The sequence below is a fragment of the Dasypus novemcinctus genome, chromosome 5, assembly GCF_030445035.2.
Source record: "Dasypus novemcinctus isolate mDasNov1 chromosome 5, mDasNov1.1.hap2, whole genome shotgun sequence".
Classification (NCBI taxonomy): domain Eukaryota; kingdom Metazoa; phylum Chordata; class Mammalia; order Cingulata; family Dasypodidae; genus Dasypus; species Dasypus novemcinctus.
The window spans coordinates 49537058-49560182 of record NC_080677.1 but is presented as its reverse complement, the minus strand read 5'-3'; the positions used below and the strand labels follow the sequence as shown (position 1 = coordinate 49560182).

The 23125-nt window shown below is 33.8% G+C and overlaps 1 protein-coding gene across 10 annotated transcripts in view; it reads left to right on the top strand.

Annotated features, from left to right (window-relative positions):
• Window positions 1-23125, top strand: part of PHF14 (PHD finger protein 14) — a 254756-nt gene that overhangs the window by 100132 nt on the left and 131499 nt on the right. For all 10 annotated transcript variants that reach the window (XR_011648807.1, XR_011648808.1, XR_011648809.1 and 7 more), the window contains exons 11-14: window positions 832-927; window positions 2805-2908; window positions 4726-4857; window positions 10988-11156. Coding sequence is in view for 6 of the 10 variants with exons in the window: in XM_023588955.3 (XP_023444723.1) it covers window positions 832-927; window positions 2805-2908; window positions 4726-4857; window positions 10988-11156 (501 nt within the window). In the remaining 4 variants the exon portion in view is untranslated. The remainder of the gene's footprint in view (window positions 1-831; window positions 928-2804; window positions 2909-4725; window positions 4858-10987; window positions 11157-23125) is intronic.

The following is a 23125-nucleotide window of genomic DNA, read 5'->3' as shown; positions in this document are numbered from 1 at the left end:
CACGGCACTTCTTGTGCGCATCAGCACTGCGCATGGGCCAGCTCCACACGGGTGAAGGAGGCCCGGGGTTTGAACCGTGGACCTCCCATGTGGTAGGTGGACACCCTATCCATTGGGCCAAGTCCGCTTCCTAGAAACTTATTTTTAAGTTACTATTTTTATCTTGAATTGAAGTGTAATACTACTTTTGATTAAATTTTTTTTTCCCAATTTAAATTTTCATTGTACCTCTTTATTCTATGATGAGGATGGAGATTAAAAAGAAGTATCACATGAAAACAAGATGTGAAAAAAAGTCTGATATTAAGTAACATGGGCATATAACACTGGTGATGACTTATTGATAGAAAGCATTTTAAATGGCCCAAAATTAGTAGGAAATTACCAGTAATCAGCTACATTGTAGTGAAAAACATATTGGTATCAGATTTAAAAGACCTAGAGATTCTTACAAATTCTGTGTTCTTGGCCAAGTCATAAAAACTGTATGATCCTTAGTTTGTCATTGGAAAAATAGTAGAAATACATCTTCAAAGAGTCATAAAGATTAATTAGCAGAATGTGTGTGAAATTATGTACAAAATATCATTTATTATTCCTTTTATATAGGTATCATTATCATTAGTAAAAATGCTAACATAAAACAGGCAAAAACTTTCAGTTTGTTGGTGCTGCTAAATAATTGGATAGCTTCATCTCTTAGTAGTATGACTTGAATGTGTTAAAAATATATAGATATTCTTGGACATTTATGGGTAAATTATTTCAGATTTCACATATTTTACTGCACATTATACAGAGTTTTACTAACCTGACTTATTTACTTTGTAGCTATGCGAATCTTTAGAAGAACTGCAGAATCTGAATGGAAAACTTCGGAGTGAAGGGCAAGGAATATGGGCCTTGCTAGGCAGAATCACAGGGCAGGTTAGTTTCTTTCCAATTGCTATCTCCTTTTTTTGGTTCTTGCTCTTTGTGTGATTTTCAAAGATAAGATTTCTGATACAGCTGTCACTTCACTAACTGAAAATTCTGTTTGATCAGAGCCAACTAATCCTCTGGGGATAATGGTTTCTACATGAAATGCATATAGAGCATTGTAAGCCGCCTACTGAAAACCTGTAGCTTGATTTGGTTGTTTTAACAGCTGTCTTGTTTGCAGAATTTTTTCATTTGCTCTAACTGAATGACCTGTCATTTGTAATGAAGCTGACATTTGAAGCATGATTTACTTCTACTGCATTCTTCTTTCCTTTAATTTAGCAGTTTCAGATTCCTTGCCACATTTTTTTCTGTCTTGTTCTTGACTATATTTAGTTCTTTTTGTTTGATTGCAAAATGTAAAATTTGAAAAGGAAAACTGGAAAGGCTTGTTTTCATGTTGATTTTGATTTGAGTTGTGTAAGAGATGGGTTTTGAACCTTTAATGTTAAAGTGTAGTTTTTCCCCTTTAGCAGTTGCTATTATTGTAGTCATGAAAAAACATTTTTAGCTTTTTAAAGATCTTGGTGTTGAAAAGAAGAATCATTGCCAAATGGATTTCTTTGAATGCTGTTTTTAGTATATTGTGTATATAATTACTAATTTGAGAATTTATTGAAATATTAAATTATATAAATATTAAACTTTATAAATATTACAAACATTTTTAAAGAAAGATGGAGACCCACTGTTTGTGGTCCTTTCATTATGAAACTAATTTTGTCAGAGTGACTTTTCAAAGAATAGGTTTTTTCATTGTACTTGTTTCAGAAGGTTATAAGGAATCAAATTCATAGCACAGTTCATATAGATATATGAGGAACTAATACATACATATTTGTCTTATGATATGTTAGGTTTGAAGCTGCTTTTTTTGTGAACAGGGTGTATGTGGCTTAAATTATTATGACTATTATACTTTCAAAGGTGAGAATAGTAGTCACCTCTCGAAGAATTGACCTTTGTTCCTATTGACAGGTTGTTGATGGATTTTTGAAAGAGTATGGTGTTTTAATTTTAATATTTAGAGTAGTTAATGTTGAGTGAAAGCCTGTTACTAGCTTATTTGCAAAAATAGAATTATCTTTTTTTAAAAGTTTGTCCCGTAAGAATTTCCTGTTTCAGTGTACAACATTATCTACCATAAAAGAGCATTTTCATGTGTTAAATGACTTTTAACAGAAGTTCACATATTTCCTTATGCAAATGTGAAACACAGAGCTGAAGTAGAATTCTTTTGTACTGCTTGCATGACACTTTTTTCCAGTTGTTGAACAGATGTGGGCCCACAGAGCCACTGTGAAGTGACTTTGATAGATGGTTGCTGTCTAAGAAGGTAGCATACTACAGATTAGTAGAAACCCAAAGAGAATCTCATCCACTTTGTGGAGAATTTGGTCCAATAAGATAATTTTTTTAATTAACCTATGGAGCACCAACATAGCTGGGACATTGAGGAAAATAAATGACCTTAATATTCTTTTTGTCAAGTGTACTGTATTCGTTTTTCTCCTTTTTAACCTCCTAAATGCTCATCCTTCCCTTTCACTTTTTAAACCAAAGTAAAAGTCTAATTTTCATAATGTTTTAGCATTCCACTGAAAATTGGTGAAAGTATATAATTATAGGTTTCTAATGGAAGTTACTGGGATTAAAAGCTCATTGTTATTGTTTTTGTCATTGTAATATATGATAAAGCAGAGCCCCCCTCCCCTTTTTGCAGTTCTAGCATATTTTAGTTGACTTGAGTGGCTAATAGAGGAAAATATTGCTTTATATTTCTTCCTTAAAACAATGTAAACTGCGTTTGTTCAAATCAATAGAAGTTGAACATACCGGCTATTTTGCGAGCACCCAAGGAGAGAAAACCAAGTAAAAAAGAAGGAGGCACACAAAAGACATCTACTCTTCCAGCAGTACTTTATAGGCAAGTAATGAAATTATGATAGAATGAAATTATGTTTTTTTAACTAATCTTATTAGTAAGATTGCTAGTATTTGAGATTGAATTTTGTTCAGACCAAGATTTAAGTGCATTTGAAGTTCATTGTATTAATATCTTTAAAGATGCTTTCTAGGTTGTGTGACTCTTTTAATGATAAGATAAATTACTTTTTGTATCCTTTAAGTAACTGGGATATATCTATATAAACTCCATGGAAATAAACAGTCTTTTTTGGGAAATTTGAAAGTCATTTTAAATATTATCAATGATTGTTCTCTTAAGTAATTAGAACAATATAATAGATAATTGGACATTTAGATTTTATTTTACTTGAATGAGTTACAAATTTTGTTTGTTTTCAGGTAGTGATGGGCATTGAATCTGTTTCCTTTGTACAGTAGCAGATGGTGAAGATAACTTTTACATTTGTCTGTCTTTATATTTTTTTACTTTCTATATAAGTTGTAATAATTTTTTTCTGGAAGTATTTTTTTCTTTACTTTTTTGCTCATTATTCTTGCAGTGTTTACCATTATAGTAATTTTACATAGTTAAGACTTCTTTCCATATCAAAGTAGGTAAGAATCTCACTTTTTTCCATGTAACTGATTATATTAAGGAAAAGAAGTTTAGAAAACACTGACATAAATGTGTGTTCTTATATATACACACTCAGCCTATATTAATACATAAATATTCTTCCCACAATGTTGTAATATTTCAGAAAATAGCTGTAAGTAGCAATAGTTTCCATATCAGTAATCACCCTCCCTTCTTTTTTGGAGGCTCACTCAATATTTCATAGTAAATAACTTGCTTGAAATGTGGGAAAAATTCACTATTATATTAGTGTACAGTGTGAAGGCTAGCACATCCTTTTAAAGTTGATTAATTTGAAACCATCAGACATATCATTGTACTGCTGACTTTTTGGGTTTATTTTTGTTTCAAAATATATTTTAAGAAAAGTGGTTTTCTTTTTTTACTTTGAGTAACTTTGAGACCTAGTTGCTTTTTTATGGTTTTCTTTTGTAAGAATATTTTAAAAATCCAAATGTCATTACTGTTTCTGTATAAGGAGAGCTGTTAGATTTTCAACAACTTTTCCCTGTCTGTACATTTCCACTATAATTTTCAAATCATGGTGCTTCTGTTCTCAGAAGCAATTAAGTTGCCTTTTTGCGTGAGAACAATTAGAATTTCCTACAAAATAATAATAAAAACGTACCATCTTTGCAATTAATATTAATTTTTAAGACTCAACATTTGGTTTTGAAAGGAGACTTATTTATTTACTTATTGAAGCTTTTTTGAAAGATTTGTATTAATGGTAGAAAATAAACTGAATTTTGTTTAAGAGGTAACTTCTTTTATTCTAGAGAAGTTTTAGAAAATAGGAAAAATTGTTTAATATCTTATGTTTTTATAGTAAAATGAACCAATGTTTAATGGGCTTTAAGTGATAATTAAGATTAAAATAAAAATATGTTAAGAATAAATATTTGATATTTGTCCCTTTTTGAATGGTTTAACTCTGGTGACATTGAAATTTTTTCTATATCCAGGCTGTTTTACAACATTCTCAGAAGTATTTAGAAGTAACAGTTACTGATATTATAAAGATACATATGAAAAAGTTTTTCATTATAACAGAAAAAATACAGTTTAAGTTCAGTACTTTAATGGAAGATTTAATGATTGTTGTAATTGTGAAATTTAAGAAGTATTCTATGAATAAACTATGTCTCACTATAATAATTATTATTCTAATCCTTTTTTTTTGCCACCTCTATTCAAAGTTGTGGAATTTGTAAGAAGAACCATGATCAGCATCTTCTTTTACTGTGTGATACCTGTAAACTCCATTACCATCTTGGATGTCTGGACCCTCCTCTTACAAGGATGCCAAGAAAGACCAAAAACAGTTATTGGTAAGTAAAATGGACCGGATTTGGATGTTAGAACTGGTTTGCTTTTAGTTTCAGAAGTATAAGATGAAATGTTATATTGATTCATAATAAAGTATTCAGCATAATAATTCAGCATAATAAAGTATTCATTTTTGAAATGATATGTTCATAAATAATTTATTATAGCATAATATTAATAAAGCTGTTACAATGTTTTTGAGAAAAACATTTTAGTAATTGGGGAGACTATTTTGATATCTTAGTAATGGAGTCTTAAGGCATGAGTTCTGTCTAGTGTGTTTATAATTTCTTTTGCTTTATTGTAAACATTTCTGAAATGCTTTGTTTTTGTTTTGAGATTGAATGAATTTATCAGAAGTTTTCCTCCATTTTCCTGCTTTGACTTGCTATTTGATATTTTATTTCTAAATCAGTGTCACCTAAAGGCTTACTTCTCTTCTCATTTGTGCTAGTTACATTTAAGTTCAACCATGCTTTGAAAATCTAGAAACATTTGATTTAATGTTTCTGAATTACTTTTTTTAATCAACTTAGGTTTGATAATGCTTCTATCTATAATGAGTTTTTTTTCTTTTAATTTTAGTCCAAGGGGGAGACAAATGTTCAAATTTTAATAAACTGATTCCTGATAGGAATGGGAATACAGGGGTGGAAAACTTGGCAATATAACATGAGTATTAAACAAATTTCCTATTTTTTAAAAAGAGTGAATGCTGAATTCTTCAGTGGTAATCTATATGAAAGGTTGTGTGAATTCCTTGTATACACAAGACCTTCCTGCCTGCATGACTCTGGTTTTCAGTGTGTGCTTGTTTCTGGAAGAACTTTAGATGAAAGTATGTAGCTTGGGGTGTTTTAGTGAGAGCCTTCCTAAAAGGAGCTAACTAGTTAAGCCCTATGCATTGGTTGCAATATTTTAATTAAAATTAGAAACTAATATTGTGGCCTGTTGAAGCCTTTAGTTTCTTTTAAATTCTAGTAATCAAATTTCCTTTGGTCTCTAAAATCAACTTAGCTTTGGATAGCAATTAGATGTATTAATTTGGTAGTTTTAGAAAGTTATTTTTCTTTAGTGTACCTTGAATATGGAAGCAGTTTTTACTCTTTTTCTTTTTGACATTTTCAGTTTTTTAAAAGTTATATTAAAAATAAAGATAATAAATATTCAAAACTCATTACTTCCTAAATATTTTACGTTTTCTCTTATCTATGCTCTTGAGGTTGTTTAAGTCTGTTACATCTAATGGTAGAAAAACTACATAATGGTGTGCTACCGCACATCTCTTCCCAACTCTGCGTGCAGGGATGCCTTTGTGATAGTGTGAAATTGGTCACATTGTTAATACACAGAAAGCAGCAAATGCTGTAAATCAGGACTTTGCGTCCCAGAGAGCCAGGTGTTAAACATTTACTAGCACAATTCTCCTTGACCTCTGCTTTATACCCTGCCTAGTTTTTTCCAGTCATTTTCTTAAGGGAAGAGGAGAGGTCCAGTTATTAGACCCTTATCTGGTGACTGGACCTCAATCTTTGGCTTAAACTTACACAGAGCCTGCTGGTAATGACTCTAGTTTCTGATTTTGCTGTCTTTAGGCTCTGCAATCCTGTGTTAACACCTTCTACTATACTAGCATATGCTTTATGCGTATTGCTAGCTGGAATTACTATGCAAACTGTTGCCTTCTCAGATATTATATTCCAACTCATAGACTCGATTTCTTCAAGCACCTGCTATCCATCTTTTCCCTCCCTGCATCATCATTGCTCTAGACACTAGTTCTAGATCTGGATCTTTTATAGTTGGTTCCTTCCCATAATAATTTAATGGGCTGTGCTGGACCAAATTAAGACAGGTGACAGGAAAGAGAGATATGTAAAGATACAGAAATAATTATTGGTGGAGTGTAGGAAAAATGAGTGAGTTTACATTGAACAGCTTTTTACTTTTCATTAAAATAGAAATAGTTTATTGAGAGGGAAGGAACCTAAATTGATGACAGGAACTTGAGAAGACAAGAGATGGTTAGGAACAGCTGCTGTGGAAAAATATCAGAGCTGACTGACTTCTAGGACTGTACAGCAAGAATTTGTAGTGGGTCAGTTTAGTAAATATGATTGTTTCTTGAATAGTACGCAGGTAGAAGAGCAGAAAACCCAGTGACTTCTTAGGTTGAGCTAGGCATGTGCAAAGCAGATGAAGAAGAATTTGAAGGTGGATGATGAATTTGACAGAGAGTGGAGGGGCATGTGAAGGTGTAATCCAGACTTCTTTTTATTTGTCCCTTCTGCCAGTATTTAAAATATATTTGTTTTACTTTTAGTTTATATTGCCTTGTTTATATATATATGTAATTTTATGCAATGCCTTAAAATTCTTTCTAGGACAAGTCTTGTAGGGTATAAATAGTAAGGGCTTGGTTTATTAGATAAACCAGCTCAAACAGTTAATAATTCTTTTATTTTAAGAGTATATAGGTTCTTATCACCTGTCTGTTCAGAACTTATCTTGCCTTTTCTCCTTTTCTAATTATTTGAAGAATATTCTTTGATGGGGAATTGAGTAATATTTATTATATCCTTTTTTTTTCTTTTTTTTTTTTTAGCTTTCTGGGTATTCCTTTGTTTATTCTTTTGGGATTAGGAGAAAACATATAGGGTAAACTCTGAAGAATTTACAGATGGGTTTTTTTTCTGTTTTTTCTTGATAATTTGTGCATTTGAAATATTTTTCTCCTCTCCTTTTCCTCTCTATTAACTTCCTTTTTGTGAGTTACTGGGGGCTGGGGATTGAACCCAGGACATCATATGCTGGGACTCAGCCACCGAGCCTCATCAGCATCCCTGAGAGTTGTTTTTTGTTTGCTTGTTTGTTTTGTTTGTTAGTTTGTTTTTTTCAGGAGGCACCAGAACCAAACCTGGGACCTCCCATGTGGGAGGTAGGCACTCAACCACTTGAGCCATATCCGCTCCTTCCATTAACTTTTTTTTTTTTAAGATTTATTTTTTTATTTATTTCTCTCCCCTTTCCCCCACCCCCCAGTTGTCTGCTCTCTGTGTCCATTCGCTGTGTTCTTCTGTGACCGCTTCTATCCTTATCAGCAGCACCGGGAATCTGTGTTTCTTTTTGTTGGGTCATATTGTTGTGTCAGCTCTCCTGTGTGTGTGGCGCCATTCTTGGGCAGGCTGTACTTTCTTACGCGCTGGGCGGCTCTCCTTACGGGGTGCACTCCTTGCGCGTGGGGCTCCCCTACGCAGGGGATACCCCTGCGTGGCACAGCACTCTTTGGGCGCATTAGCACTGCCATGGGCCAGCTCCACACGGTCATGGAGGCCTGAGGTTTGAACCGTGGACCTCCCGTGTGGTAGGCAGACACCCTGTCCATTGGGCCAAGTCTGCTTCCCTCCATTAACTCTTAATAGTAATTCCAGCATTGGGATGGGACATTTACTGTATATAAAGTAATATTTATGTACCTGCTATTACTTTAAAGTTTGATTCAGGTTTAATAACTATAATATTCAAAATTAGAAGTTGGGTGCTCTTCCAAGAGACTCACAATGCGCAGGCAGGAAGGACCGGAATGTGACTTCACTGTGGAGATGATATTTGAGCCAGGTCTTGAAGTATTAAGTAGACACCCATCAAGATTTTCTTCTAAAAAGAGGGGAAACATGGGCAAGTCTTAGAGATAAGAAAAAACTACAGTTGAGACCCTGAGTTCTTGAGGAATGAAAGACTAATTTGTAGAAGGGAAGAAAGTAAGTCATCAATTACCTGTAACATTTGGGAAATGGAGTATTACTGGATTTATTACATTTATGATTCATAAAATCCTTTTGTTCTTTGACTTACACAAATGAAATTCTCTTAATTAAATTATTTTTCTTTCTTGTCATAGAACTATTGCACATTTAACTTATTTTTTCTTTAGAAATTAAAATTCTTACAACCCAGCTTGTACAAGTCCTGACTTGTTCATTCTGAACGAAAGTTGTAGTTGTATTGTGGTAGAGATTACAAACGTATAGCAAATTGAGAAAAACCTGTTGGTATTCCAGCATGAAGGTTGTTCTTTTGGATAAATTCCTGACATAAATGTTTATTATTTAAACTTTAAAATCCATTTTGAATAATTGAATGTTTTAATTATTTAAGTTTATTTGTACTATGTTTGTATAGTAATTATAAATTATAGGACTCTCCTAATAAGAGTGTATTAAGTAGAAGTAGGGTGAATTTAGCTAAATTCATGGATGATAATAGCTTAGGGGATATTACAAAAAGCTAGGAATGTGTTTTAACATAATGAAAAATAATCTGGACTCCTTCCAAAATATTACTTGATTCTGTTGAATTGGATTCTGTTGAATTACTTGATTCTGTTGAACTATGGCTTTATTCTAGGTTGTTATATCTTAGGATCTTGTGTACCATGAATGCAGAAGAGATACTTTCTCATATCTATAGGCTGTTTATAAGATGAAGACTGTAGTGTTTAACAGGTTGTTGAAAAAGTGGCAAGAAGTAGTGTTTCCTTATGTGTAGACTCTGTGTACTATAAGAATTATGTGGAAGCTGCCTTCAAAAGGGAATGGATAAATCCTGCATTGGCCGTTATATTTGGTTTTGGTTTTGAGTTGTTCAATGTTTTGTGTTGTTCAGGGTATAATATTATATTATTTGTGGCTGTAGAGTAAGTTTCTTTGTCATCTAAATGTATTGTGTTTGGTGGGGATGGGAATGGACGTAAAAATTACAAAATGTCCTGACAAGGGTACTGCTGCAAAAAGAGTAACAAAGAGGGGGAAAATAATTCCTGAAACAACAGCAACAACAATAACAACAACAAAACTTAATTCATTTTTAAAAAGGTAGTTATTTCTATACTCCAGGAATGCATATATTTTTAAAATGAATTGGAATGGGAACTCTTTGAGAAACTTAGACACTTCAGTTGACAGAATGATCAATTTAGTATCAAGATTATATATTTTAATATAAGGGAATGCAGATGATCCTTTTTTGTGTACAATCTGATAGCTTCCTATAGGCACTTCTGTTTTGATGGTTGTTGCATTTATTATTACTATATATATAGTATCTAACATTTGTGAATTTTTTTGCAATTTAGGACTGCCTTTAGATAATTTCAGAATATACCTATCATTTCAGTTTTGAAATTCTGTATGGCATTTACCAGTACCAGTCTTTGATGTTTTAATATGAAACAAAACAGGAGCATTTTAGTTATGTTTTTATTTTGATGACTATCAGTGAACCTAAGGGTTCAAGTGCTTGGTTTCACTAACAATAGAGTTAGGAATTTTTATAAGTAACATAATCAATTGCATCTTTGTTTTTCTCTCATTGGCCAGTTTTTTTAAGGTAAAATTTTTGATAACCTGTCTTGTTTAAATATATGGAACTTTTGAAATATTAAAGTTAAGTTTTAAATGTTAATGTGCATTTTAGCAATTAAGGTTTTGCATTAGCAGAACTGATGGCACTTTGAATTTAACTCTGTTATTGGAGTTCAAAATTTAAGTCAGTCACTTTTTAAAAGTAAATATCAAGTTGATACTAAGTTTATAGTATTAGTGAGAGACAGGTGAATTTTGATGGTGAAAGAATTCAAATGATAAAAGATCTTTGAAAATACTTGAGAATTATGGGATGAATTTAAGGGTTCTGATATAAATACATATGTAAACTAAATATCAAATATGTTTTAAGTATTATAACTATTTTTATAAAGAGATTATTATAAATTGGACTTTTGGAGAACTACTGACTGAAGGAAAAGTCATGATTTCCAAAGGGAAACTACCTTTTTAATCAGTGTTGAATCTCTTAATGTTGATTCCCTTAAACATGCAGCATTGTTTTATGTGTTCTTATGGGAATAGATTGAATTGCTTTATATGTTAATCTCTCCAAGTCATTCTTAGAGGAGTGTATATGCATTTCTTTATATGTAGTCATTAGGTACCCTATGAATACATCTACCTGTGTATGTTTTTATATATTCATCATATATACCTGATTTTCTGGTTATAGAAACTATAGCAAAAGCTAGAAGGTAAAAATAAATGTATGAACGTAACATTCTTTTTTTTCTGCCTTATCTAGGCAGTGCTCAGAATGTGACCAGGCAGGAAGCAGTGACATGGAAGCAGATATGTCTATGGAAACGTTACCAGATGGGACCAAGCGATCAAGGAGGCAGATTAAGGAACCTGTGAAATTTGTTCCACAAGATGTGCCACCAGAACCCAAAAAGATTCCAATAAGAAACACGGTAATGTATTCCATTTTTATCAATCTTTTTAAAATCCTTAGGCAATATTTAAGAGGATGAGAAAGATAAAGGGAGAACATATACTCAGGAGCCAAAGAAAGAAATGTTTATATTGCTATTGGTTATTCTTAAAACAATTAATTTTTACATTACGAAATATACCATGTGTATACTTGAGAGTTTATAGTTTATATGTTTAAAGGATAATAATAATGAACACCCAATGTTTCACAACCCAGCTTAAAAAATAGGACATTACAAAAGCCTCAGAAGTCCCTCGTGAACCTTAGCAATCTCCTCCTTGCATGTTTTGCCCGGAGTTCACCTTTTTCCTCATCTTTATATTTCTTATTTTCCTTTTTCTTGCTAATTACACTCCAGATGTATGTATTTATAAATAATATGTCATTCAGTTTTGTAGGTTTTAAATTTTTTGTGAATGGATTTAAACTTATCTCTTCTGTAACTTGTCATTTTGGCTAGCATTATGCTGATGATACTGATGCATGATAATCCGTATAGTTATATGTCTTTAATTTTCACTTAAGTATAGTTTTCCATTGAAAGAATATAACATTTTTTATCATTTGTTCTGTTAATGGACCAGTTGGGTTATTTCCATCCTTTTCTATTATAAACAATTCTATTTTGAATATTCTTGTTGCTGTCTTCTGGAGCATGGTAACAAAGAATTAGGCATTTATATACTAAGGCATGGATTTGCTGAGTCGTAGAATATTTGCATCTTCAATTTTGCTGGATAATACTGTTTCCCAAACCAGTTTACATTTATACCAGCAAAAGGTAGTGTTTAACGTTTCTGTTGCTTCACAAACTTTTTTTTATCCAGTGTTTTAATGTTTTCCAACATGATGTATGTAGATTAATATCTCATCATTTTTTAATTTCTCTGACTATGAATGACTTTGATTATCTATGTTTTTTGTCCAATTGTGTTTTCTCTTCTGGAAAATGTAAATTCATGACTTTTCTTGATTTCACTGTCAGATTGCTAGTCTTTATTTTTTTATTTTATTTTTTTAGGAGGTACTGGGAAATGAACCAAGGACCTCATACATGGGAAGCAGGCACTCAACCATTGAGCTACATCCACTCTGAGGTTGCTAGTCTTTTTCTCATTGAAAATTCTTTGAGGTCAGCGTTTAAAGAATTTCTCTGAGAAGGCATTTATGTTTGTTATTACTAGGTGCCTGAGGATCTACCAACCTGAGATCATTTTAAATAAGTTTGGCATGTATATATTTTCCATTGCATGGATACTGTGAATTTCTGCTCCAAAACCATAAAGGCCAGTTTGTCGTTATGAATTTTTAGGGGAGATATTTTTTTATTTTACTACCCTGAGGCATACAACAAGCATTTTCCAAAAAAAATCTGTCTTCCCTGAGGGAGATATAAAGATGTTTTCGGCTAGTAGTCATCATTTGTTTTGTTAACTGTTTCATTTTACAAAATCTTTTTTTCTTTAAAGTAATGGTTTTCTCAGTTTTTTTTTTTCAATTCGCAGAACCCCTATTTTGTAATCTCTTAAAAGATCTTATTTATGAGAAGTCACCTAGATTATTTAATTGAGTTTTATATTATGGACCCACTTAAAATTGATGAGACAAATCTGGAAATTGTTAATTCTTAGATAATTGAAATGGTTTGTTTTGGCTGCTCTAAATAGATGAACCTAAAATAATTTAATTTGTCATCACTACTAGTTTAAACATTCTTTTAGGGTTCACAACTATACTTTGTTTATAAATGAAGGAGAGAGAATTTTCTGACTTTGAATAAGCCTGCTAGCTTCTATTTCTAAAATAATTTCTTTGACTGTTCAGGGGAAAAGTGTTACTGCTTCATATATCTGTGTCTACAAAGAATATCCTTTTTTGAAATATTTTTCATGTTTCCTTATTATTTAAAGAAATCCTCATGACCAGTGTTATCTTCTTTAACTTTGGAGTAATGCTCTAGTGGGAAATTATCTATGTTATAGTGACATTTACATGTCCATAGCTCAGTATTACTTACTATAAAAGATAACCATTGAATAATGTAATGGTACTTTCTGGTTTTTTTTGTCATTTTCCTGCCTGCGTTTCCAGCCTAGAATTATAAGGAAGCTTTAAGGTTTTCTAATTTAGTCCAGTTCCTTCCATCTTATTCTTTGTCTCTAGTTTTCTTGCTTAAAAGTTTTATATGTCTTATAGGTATTAGTGCATGAAACACCAAGAAAGATTGTAAACTCCCTGCTATTACTTTCTCATTTTTGATACTTTATATCTTTAACATCATGGTGAGTGTAAGAGAGTGAAAGGGGGAGGGGATTGATTGACACATTGGAATAGTTGAATAAGTCCTGTTATGTTGCTCCTATTAATTTAACTTCTCTTTATTCATACTGCTAATAAGTCCATCTACTTTATCTTTTTTGTATTTTTCCTAGTATTGTACAAGTACTAATTTTATGTAAGATGTTTTACTAATAATAATACATAAGATTTATTGAGAGCTCATTATATGTCAGGCACTCTACTAAGTTCCCCATCCTCCTCTTCTTTTTGAAAAATAAGAACTTTGTGGGCTAGTACTTAGCTATTAATACTCCTATTTTAATGAAAATGAAACACTGACGCTGAAAGGTTCACTGTCCTGTGATCTTACAGATCTTACAGAGTAGGAATCAAACCTAGATAGCTGGAATTAATAACTTGTATCTTTTCTGAGTTCCATGGATGATGATTTGTTTAGATATGATTGGAATTGTTTTAGAGTTTTTATTTGTCAGGGAATATAATTGGAAATAGGGTGCTCTAATCTGATATCGGAGTGTTGTTTCTTTCCTCAGCATAGTGTTATTTATGGCAAGCCAGGAACAAATCCACCTATTAATTTGCATAACAAATCCATTCACCTGAAATATTAGATTCAGTGCTCCTTTTCCTTGTGCTTTTGTTTGGATATGAGTAGTTTCCTTTTCAAGCTTGTGCAAGAGCATTGATATCACTCCTGTCATTCACAGAGCAGTAGCGATGTAGAAGTTAATAAAATGTTTTAAGATTATTCTCTCTTGAGGAAGTTGATATTAAACAAAAAAGACAAATGAAAAGAAAAAAAACTTAGAAACAGCAAATTAGTGTAAGTACACTGACAGCATGTTTTGCATTTCTTCTGTTGTGGTTTGCTCTTTTCCTCCAAACTGAATTCTGTGAAACCTACTCTGGGAAAAATGAGTAAATACTTTTGTATTGAGAGTGAAACTGGAGAAGAACATAATGGTTTTCCTTTCCATCTTTTTCTTTTCCTACTTATTCACTCCAAATCTACCTAAAACATTCGGCTTATTGCTTCTCAGATTTTTTTGATTAAGCAATTAATGGTTTTTTTTATTAGTTTACTTTGTTTGATCAGTGTTGAGAAATGGACCCATAGACTTCGTGTTTGTGCATCATGCCTGCTTTGTGCCAAACAAGGTAGCTATTAGGAGAATGGCATCCATTTTTTTTCCTGCTGATGGGCAATTTCTATTTATCCTGACTAGAGAGTTCAACAAGGAATAGAAAACTTTGGTAAGCCATACTGTATTTTTATTACTTGGATACTCAAAAAAGTCATTTTTCATTTCATTCTACTCTGGTTTCCTTAATAAGGCTTTCGAGGATTATGAATAATTACACCAATTTTGAGACAGTAGCTTCAATGAGATATAGAATTTTTCTTTTTTTTTTTAATTACTTGGGGCCAGAATTTGAACCTGGGACCTTGTATGTGGGAAGCTGGCCCTCAACCACTGAGCCATGTCGGCTTCCCTGAGTTGGTTTTTTTTGTTTGTTTGTTTGTTTTTTTCACAAGGCACCAGGAACCAAACCTGGGAACTCCCATGTGGGAAACAGGAACTCAACTATTTGAGCCATATCTGCTCCCCAAGATAAAGAATTTTGGTTATTTTTTTTTAATTAAATTTTTTTTCTTAACTGCTTACCCAGAGAATGTTTTAATTTTTACGTAATTTAGACTCCAGAGAACTGTAGAATTAAGCAGTTTACACTTAAGTATGATAATTATTATTTCAAAGACACAGTACTTACATATTATATTCAGTTAATCCACTTATTTACATCTGGTTACTATTTCTCTATAACTCTGAGAGATTGTACTACAGATTCAGCAGATTTCTGATAAGTTTTTAACAGTTGCAGCAGACTTTACCTTAAGTAAATTTTCTGGGGGCAAAACATAAATGTGATTAATTTTCTGTTCAAATCTGTCAGAACTACTTGAGAGGAACCTTGTTGTACAATGAGGAATTTAAGATGTTGGGCTTTATGTGGGTGAGTGTTATTTGGATGAAGTGTAAAATTCACAACTGTAACACAACCACATTTCCGACAAAAGATAACTTGAGTGAGGGCAGTGTTGAAGATTCCATGTTAATGTGTGAGCCTGTCATAATGACTAAAAAGCAAGAGCACTGTTAAAGACAAAACAAAACCAAAAAAAACCAACTAAATTTGCCTCTACATTTCCTAAGACTTATTATCCTTGAGAGAGAGGTAAAAAACTGAGTTTCAATGTTGGAGAAAACAAGTCCGCAAACAAAAAAAAATTGATTGCTCTCTTTGCTTTGCATTAGAACCTGTAAATCCATTCTTGCCAAAACATTGTCCACCAAAGAACAGGGGCTCTTTTTGCTCTCATCCTGTCACTTCTTCATAGAAATATCTTGCTTATGATTAAGAATTACCATTACTAAGAATGCCTTGGTAATGTCTTCCTCATGTTCTTTTTATGGAAAAATCATACTTTAAGAGCCACTAAGCAAAGAAGAGATTCTGAGCTAAGAACCATATCAAGGCATGGCATTTTCAACATGTTCTAGGTCAGGGGTGGGAAAAGGGCAAATTTATATTCCCAGTTATTTGCAGATATAGTGACTTCAGTGATTTTCTTAGCAACATTAGCAACAGAATCTGGTTTTCAAAAGCATAAGTTTAAATCTCCACTACAGGAGTTTTTTAAACCTTTTGTGACTCTGACCAATTTCCCTTAAGAAGGGCTTGTTTGGGCCATTCAGTTGAAATGATTTAAAACTCTTAATAGAGACTTCTACTTTTTCTGGATAATTGAATGGAAATCCATTCTCTGTCCTAGAAGTAAGAAGATAAGTAGATACCCACTGTAGTCAAGTTCTAGATGAGGAGTCCTAGAGTCCTAGAAATGGAAGATATATTAATGGATCCTGTTCTTAAGAAGGACTCTTTTTAACTCATTCCAGGGAGATGTATATCCCAGGTGACAAGTTCATTTTAAACTATTGAGTGAAACTGGATAATATGGTACCCTCACTAACCATTTTATGTAGACATTACAGAGAAAAGCCATGTACTTCTGGAGATAGAATCCTGGTCTTGGAAAATCATGAATCTGACTCAAGTCTGTCACTTCTCAAATTAATAATGACAATATCTATAATTTATTGAGCTTCCATGAGGTGTCAGGCAGTGACTTCATTTAATCCTTACAACCTTAAGAAAATTGGTTCTATTATTATCATTCTCATTTTACAGTTGGAAGAAATTGAGGTAAAAGAGTTTGAATTAATCAAGAAGGCTCAACTGTTAAGTGATAAAGCTCTTATTTGCAGCCAGGTAGTCTGACTCCAGGCTCTTAACTGCTAGGCTGCCTTGCCTTCTTCAACAGGCCAGCTTTGACACTTCTATTTCCAATCTCACCTACATCCATTATAGACTGTAAATTTTAAGACAAAGGCTATATCAAATTGCTCATTAGTGTTTCTCCAGTACAGTACATGGCATAGAATAGCTTTACAGTGATGATTTATTAAATTAATGAATAATTTCCCTAATTCTAAAAAGCACCCATATAGACAATTTTGATGTGAGGTTTCAAAACCTTTGTTAGAACGGTTAAGACCCCTGGAATTGCTGTGGTTCATGTCAGTATTGTTAATTACCTGTTTTCATAGTCATTCCTTCAGCAGTCTGGCTGTGGTAGAGTCCACTTCTCTGGCCTTACTTAGACCATGTGGAGAATATGCTCCTTTCTCTTAATGTACTCCACAAGGAAATGGAAGAGCTTTTAGTCTTTCATATCTGTTCCTTATGTATGTGTAAGATATACGTGTAAGAAAGGGTCAAACCTGGAAGGCTTAGGTCGATAACCTGCTAGCTCAGTATCATGCTGTGAATCTGAGAGAGAAGGATTTGGTGGCCTTTCTCCTCTGCCATCTCATTCATAGATTATCTCTCCAGTGCCTGGTAAACAAGGACCAAATAGGGGAAACTGATGTCCAACTGAACGTTGGAGCATGTAGCAGTTTGATATGGTTATGAATTCCAAAAATAGATATTGGATTATGTTTGTAATCCAGTCTGTACCTGAGCATGATTAAGTTACGTTTAGGGCTCTGATTGGGCCATTCCATTCAGGCATTGAGTCCCCACCTTGGTGGGTGGGGACTTACAGATAAAAGGCCTGGCAAAAGACAGAGTTGGAGGGTTTTTGATGTTGGAGTTGATTGCGGAAGCTGGAACCTTGGGAAGCGAGGAATCCTGAACCCAGAGAGAAACAAGACCCTGGAAGGGAGGAACCCAAGAAGCCTGAACCCTCATAGACATTGGCAGCCATCTTGCTCCAACAAGTGAAAATAGACTTTGGTGAGGGAAGTTAACTTATGCTTTATGGCCTGGTATCTGTAACTCCTACCCCAAATAAATACCCTTTATAACACTAACCAATTTCTGGTGTTTTGCATCAGCACCCCTTTGACTGTCTAATACAGGGCATGTAAAGGATCTATTAGTAAGTAAGGAAATCTCAAAATCTACCTGGAAGCACAGCGTCTCAAATTTCTACTAGTGATTTTTTTTTTTTCCCAATGAAAAGGCCTTGCCCAAGCTAGTAAATGAGCAAGCTGATTGTTTGGGCCTAACAGTTTACACCACAAAGAATGCCCTTTTTCCCACAGGACAATTCTTGTTTGCACTGGAACTCCTGGTAAGTCTGGGAAGAGAGATGCAGTTGGTTCTTCTTTTAATTTCTCTCCTGTGTCTAGCTAATGTGCTTTTAAAAAAATAGACTTCCTTTTTTAGAGCAGTTTTAGTTTTACAGAAAAACTGTGCAGAAAGTACAGAGTTCCCATTTATCCCCTACTCTTCTCTCATAGTTTCTCCTTATTAATGTTTTGCATGATATATTTGTTGTAATTGATGAACCAATATTGTTACGTTATTATAATCTTAAAGTCCGTAGTTTATGTTAGAATTCACTCTGTATTTTATAGTTCTAATATAATTTTTGAAAAATGCATAATGTCTTGTGTTCACCATTGCAGTATTTTACAGAATAGTTCTGTGCCCTGAAGATACCCTATACTCTGCCTATTCATTTCTACTCCCTAACTGAACCCTTGGTAATCACTAATCTTTTTACTGTCTAGATAATTTGCCTTTTATAGAATACTGTATAGTTGTTGCAATCATATAATATCTAGCTTTTCCAGACTGGCTTCTTTCATTTAGCAGTATGTATTTAAGGTTCCTCCATGTCTTTTTTTTTTTTTTTAAGATTTGTTTATTTATTTATTATTTATTTATTTCTCTCCCTTTTCCTGCCCAGTTGTCTGCTCTCTTTGTCCATTCGCTGTGTGTTTTTCTGTGTCTGCTTGTATTCTTGTCAGCAGCACCGGGAATCTGTGTCTCTTTTCATTGCGTCAGTTCTCCGAGTGTGTAGCACCACTCCTGGGCAAGCTGCACTTTTTTTGCTCGGGTGTCTCTCCTTATGGGGTGCACTCCTGGTACATGGGGCTCCCCTGCGTGGCACAGCACTCCTTGCGTGCATTAGCACTGCATGTGGGCCAGCTCACCACACGGGTCAGGAGGTCCTGGATTTGAACCCTGGACCTTCCATGTGGTAGGTGGACTTTCTATCTGTTGAGCCAAATCTGCTATCCCCTTCATGTCTTTTTGTAGGTTTTCCCCTTTGTCCATCCCTCCTTCCTTCCTTCCTTCCCTCCTGCCTACCTCCTTCATGCCTGCCTTCTTTCCTTTCTTCCCTCTTTCCCTCCTGCCCTCCTTCCCTCCTTTCTTCCTGCCTTCTTGACTTTCCTTCTTCCTTCCCTCCTTCCTTTCTCCCTCCCTCCCTTTCTTTTTTTTGTGGTAAAATATATATAATATGAAATTTACCATTTAAACCATTTTAAGTGTACAATTCAAAAGCATTATTTATATTCACATAAATATTAACTATAAAAGTAATATGTGAATACTTTTTATGGTAATTAATTCTGTAATATAAATAAAGGGGAAGTGTGTTCTTTGTAGTATGGGGATATTTTCAAGGCACATAGAAATATTCCAGTTTTAAGTAAAAGGAATGATCTGGTTTTAGAAAATATTTACTATGTGCTTTATATAACTAATATCATGAGCATTTTAAAGATAAAAGACTGAGGCAAAGACTTTAAGTAACTTATCCAAGGATATACAGCTTGTAAATGGTAGAGATAGGATTCAAATTTAGCTAGATCCTGAATCCATACTTCTAACTGCTTACCCTTCTAGGTAAGATTGCTAGTCATTATTGTATATACCTCTCCTTGTATCAGAATCATAGGCTTCCCTGCTTATAGCAGCTTAGATACTATTTTACTAAAGGTTTGATCAGGAAAATAGAAGCCACTCTGGGAAATTATCACTGTTGGCATAGTGGGGGTGTGGATGTCAAGAAAGCTGCCACCATAAGTCAGAGGAGCTCTACTTATGGAGTGAATATCTTATCCTGAAGCACCACTGAGCTGGTAGTGGGAGCTGATGTTAGCTCAGAAAACTTGATGGTGAATATCTCAGACTGAAGAGCACTGGTGAGTGGTTAGAAAAAGGGAATTCATGAGGAAGTCTGCAAATCCTGACATGACAGTGAAGTGGGAGCAAATGGAAAGATTTGCAAAGCTGCAGTATCTCAAGAAACCAAGCATCTGATTCCCTTAATCTCTTGAGAAAAATGGCCTCCATGCATTTACTTACATCTTTTGAATCTCAGGTTACTAAAGTGGAACTATACAAGGAAGGGAACTATGGGAAATGTGTTTTTCAGTCTTAGACCAGAGAGATGGTGGTGTGTGCCAAACTGACCACAGACAATCTAGTATAGTAACCAGCTGCAGTTTTTAAAGTGCCTAATGTATGACTTGCTCGGCACATGGTAAGTGCATGAGAAAGTAGTATTTCCCCATGTCCCTTCTCTTTTTCTCCTTGAGTTCAGTGCTGTTTTCTTTTTTACCCATATTTCCCTCACTGTGAGCACTATGCAAGGCACATAGTGGGTTCATGATTGAGTGGTTAAATTAATTACTAGCAGCATAAATATAGAGACAGTGACTTGAAGAGAACAGTACTGACGAGAATAACCTCAGTGTAAGTCAATGAAGGTGAGCCTGGGCCTTTTACAGGCCCACAGAGAAAGGGTTAACAAGTACTTCCCAAGCTGAGCCCTCACAGTGTTTGCCATGTATTTATGAATGAGTCAGTTTTTTTCCTCTCTTACTCTTTTTCTTTTTTTCAGTTAATTGAAAGGAAGTAACATGGAGTAGACAATCTTTAAGAATAAAGATGATATGTGAGCCTCTGTTAACCCAATGACTTCTTACTATTCTTTCTTCTCTTCTTTATTTAGAAGCCTCACAAATACATATAGGGCTTTTCTCATTAAAGACTTTAGCAGGGCGACCCCCTCTTATTTTGATTATATTAAATAATAATTCTATCCCTCAAAATTCTTACCATTTGTACCATCCATTGCTAAAATCTATTTCAAAAGTCTGCTTTAATACAACTTATTTATTTTTTAGTTGTTGAATCTTTGTTTTGCATTTGTACATTCAGTCTATAAGGTAATATCACATTATAAAGTAATTATTGTATGTATAATCTTTATTATGGAGAGGACTTCTGTATTGATAAATTTAACTTCTATATTGATAACCAATGATTGAAGATAATTTTTTTCATACATTTTTCATATAATGTAGGAATGAAATGTTTCATCCTTATGGCTAGAATCTTATCATAACATAATACAGCTTCTTTTGTACTGGGAGAATTGCTTTTCTTCTTCACGAAAGCCAAGTATAAGACATAAATTAAACTATATACCTTATCTACCTTTAAATGTAAAGTGCCATTTTGCGTATGTATAGTGTTTCCCTTTGATTCCTATATTATTTTAGTAAAAAAATCTTTTTCCTGAAATTATTAAGCCAGTAAGTGGTTCTAATCTTTCAGCTATCAATTTTATTATAGTACACTTTCTACTAATTTGAAATAGTGTTTCTTTCATGTTTCCAAGGTTATTTCTTTGGCTTGGAGTCAAAAGAGCTTTGTAATGGTATTGAACCTTGTAGGCTGCTTTTTTCCTGCCCTGTGATGCCTTCACTATCTAGTATCACATAGTTCATGTTACCATTTTTTTAACTACCTATTTTTAAAACTTGTTTTCTTTTTCACTCTGTACTGGTGTCAATAATTCTGCAGTTTTTCTACCCACTCCGATTTTGCTAATCGTCAGCTTTATCTCACAGCACTTAAAAGACAGATCATGACTTCTGATGCCTGCAACTCAATCCTGAGCCTTAGTGATTTGATCTTTAACTTTTTCTGTCCTCTTCAGTAAACTTTCAGAGTCCAGTAAAGAGAACAGTACTGTAAGATGAGCTTTTGTTTTTTTATGTAGGAAACATGAGTTTGTTTTATTTTATTCACAGTTTTGAAAAATTTTGGTCAGTATCTTTTGTATAAGTGGAATTGACCATATTTATTTCTGAGTTGAATGGTTCTCTATATTAAACAGTAAAAATTGGCTGAGTGGGAATCTAGACTTTTTATTACTTTCTTGTGTTTGCTTGTGACTTGCTGCCCTACTCTTGAACCACGATCAGGCTTATTATTTTCAATATATGTGTATTGAGCAGCAAACAATATTAAGCATTGGGCCAGCTGCTGAGTAGAACACCAAAGCAAAGACATGGTCTGTGCCCTCAAGGATATATATGATAGAAAATCGTCCCTGAAATAAATGTAATATAAAATAGAAAGTATAGAGTCCATTTGAGAATTATGGTTAAAATCCTCCGGCAGTTAACATGATGGTTGTGAAATGGAAGAAGAAAGATGAAAGACTGAGGTGAGCTACTAAGACTAACACTTAACTACTACTAGTAGGAAAGTATTCTACCAGTGAGAAAGTTCTCATTTCACATTGCCCAAAGCCTCGATATTGGTCAGTTAAATTAAAAAGACAAATAGGGGAGAAGTGGGGGGTGAGGGGGTGGGATATATGGGAACCTCTTGTATTTTTTAATGTAACATTTTTTTGTGATCTAAGTATCTTCAAAAAAATACAATTAAAAAAATAAATGCTCAAAACAAAACAAAAAAGACAAATAGAACAAAACATCAAACATCAAGCTGGAACATTTTAGCATGAAATTTAGTGTACAAGTTTTAAACTACATATAAGTATTATGATACCTGTAGCTGTCTTATCCATTTCAGAACATGCTTTTTTTTCTCTTTATTATTTTTTTAAATGTTACATTCAAAAAATATAAGAGGTCTGTATATACCCCCCACCCCCTCTCAATCTCTTTTATTTATTTAGTTAGTTATTTCTTCTTTATTTTCTTTTAAATGTTACATTCAAAAAATATGAGGTCCCCATATACCCCCACCCCACCCACCCCACCCCTCCCACATCGACAACCACTTCCATCATCATGGCATATCCACTGCACCTGGTGAATACAGTCTGGAGCACTGCTGCACCACATGGACAGTGGTCCACATTGTAGTCCACACTCTCCCCCAGTCCACCCAGTGGGCCACGACCGGACACACAACATCCAGCATCTGTCCCTGACAATGCCCCCACACCATACCTCTTCT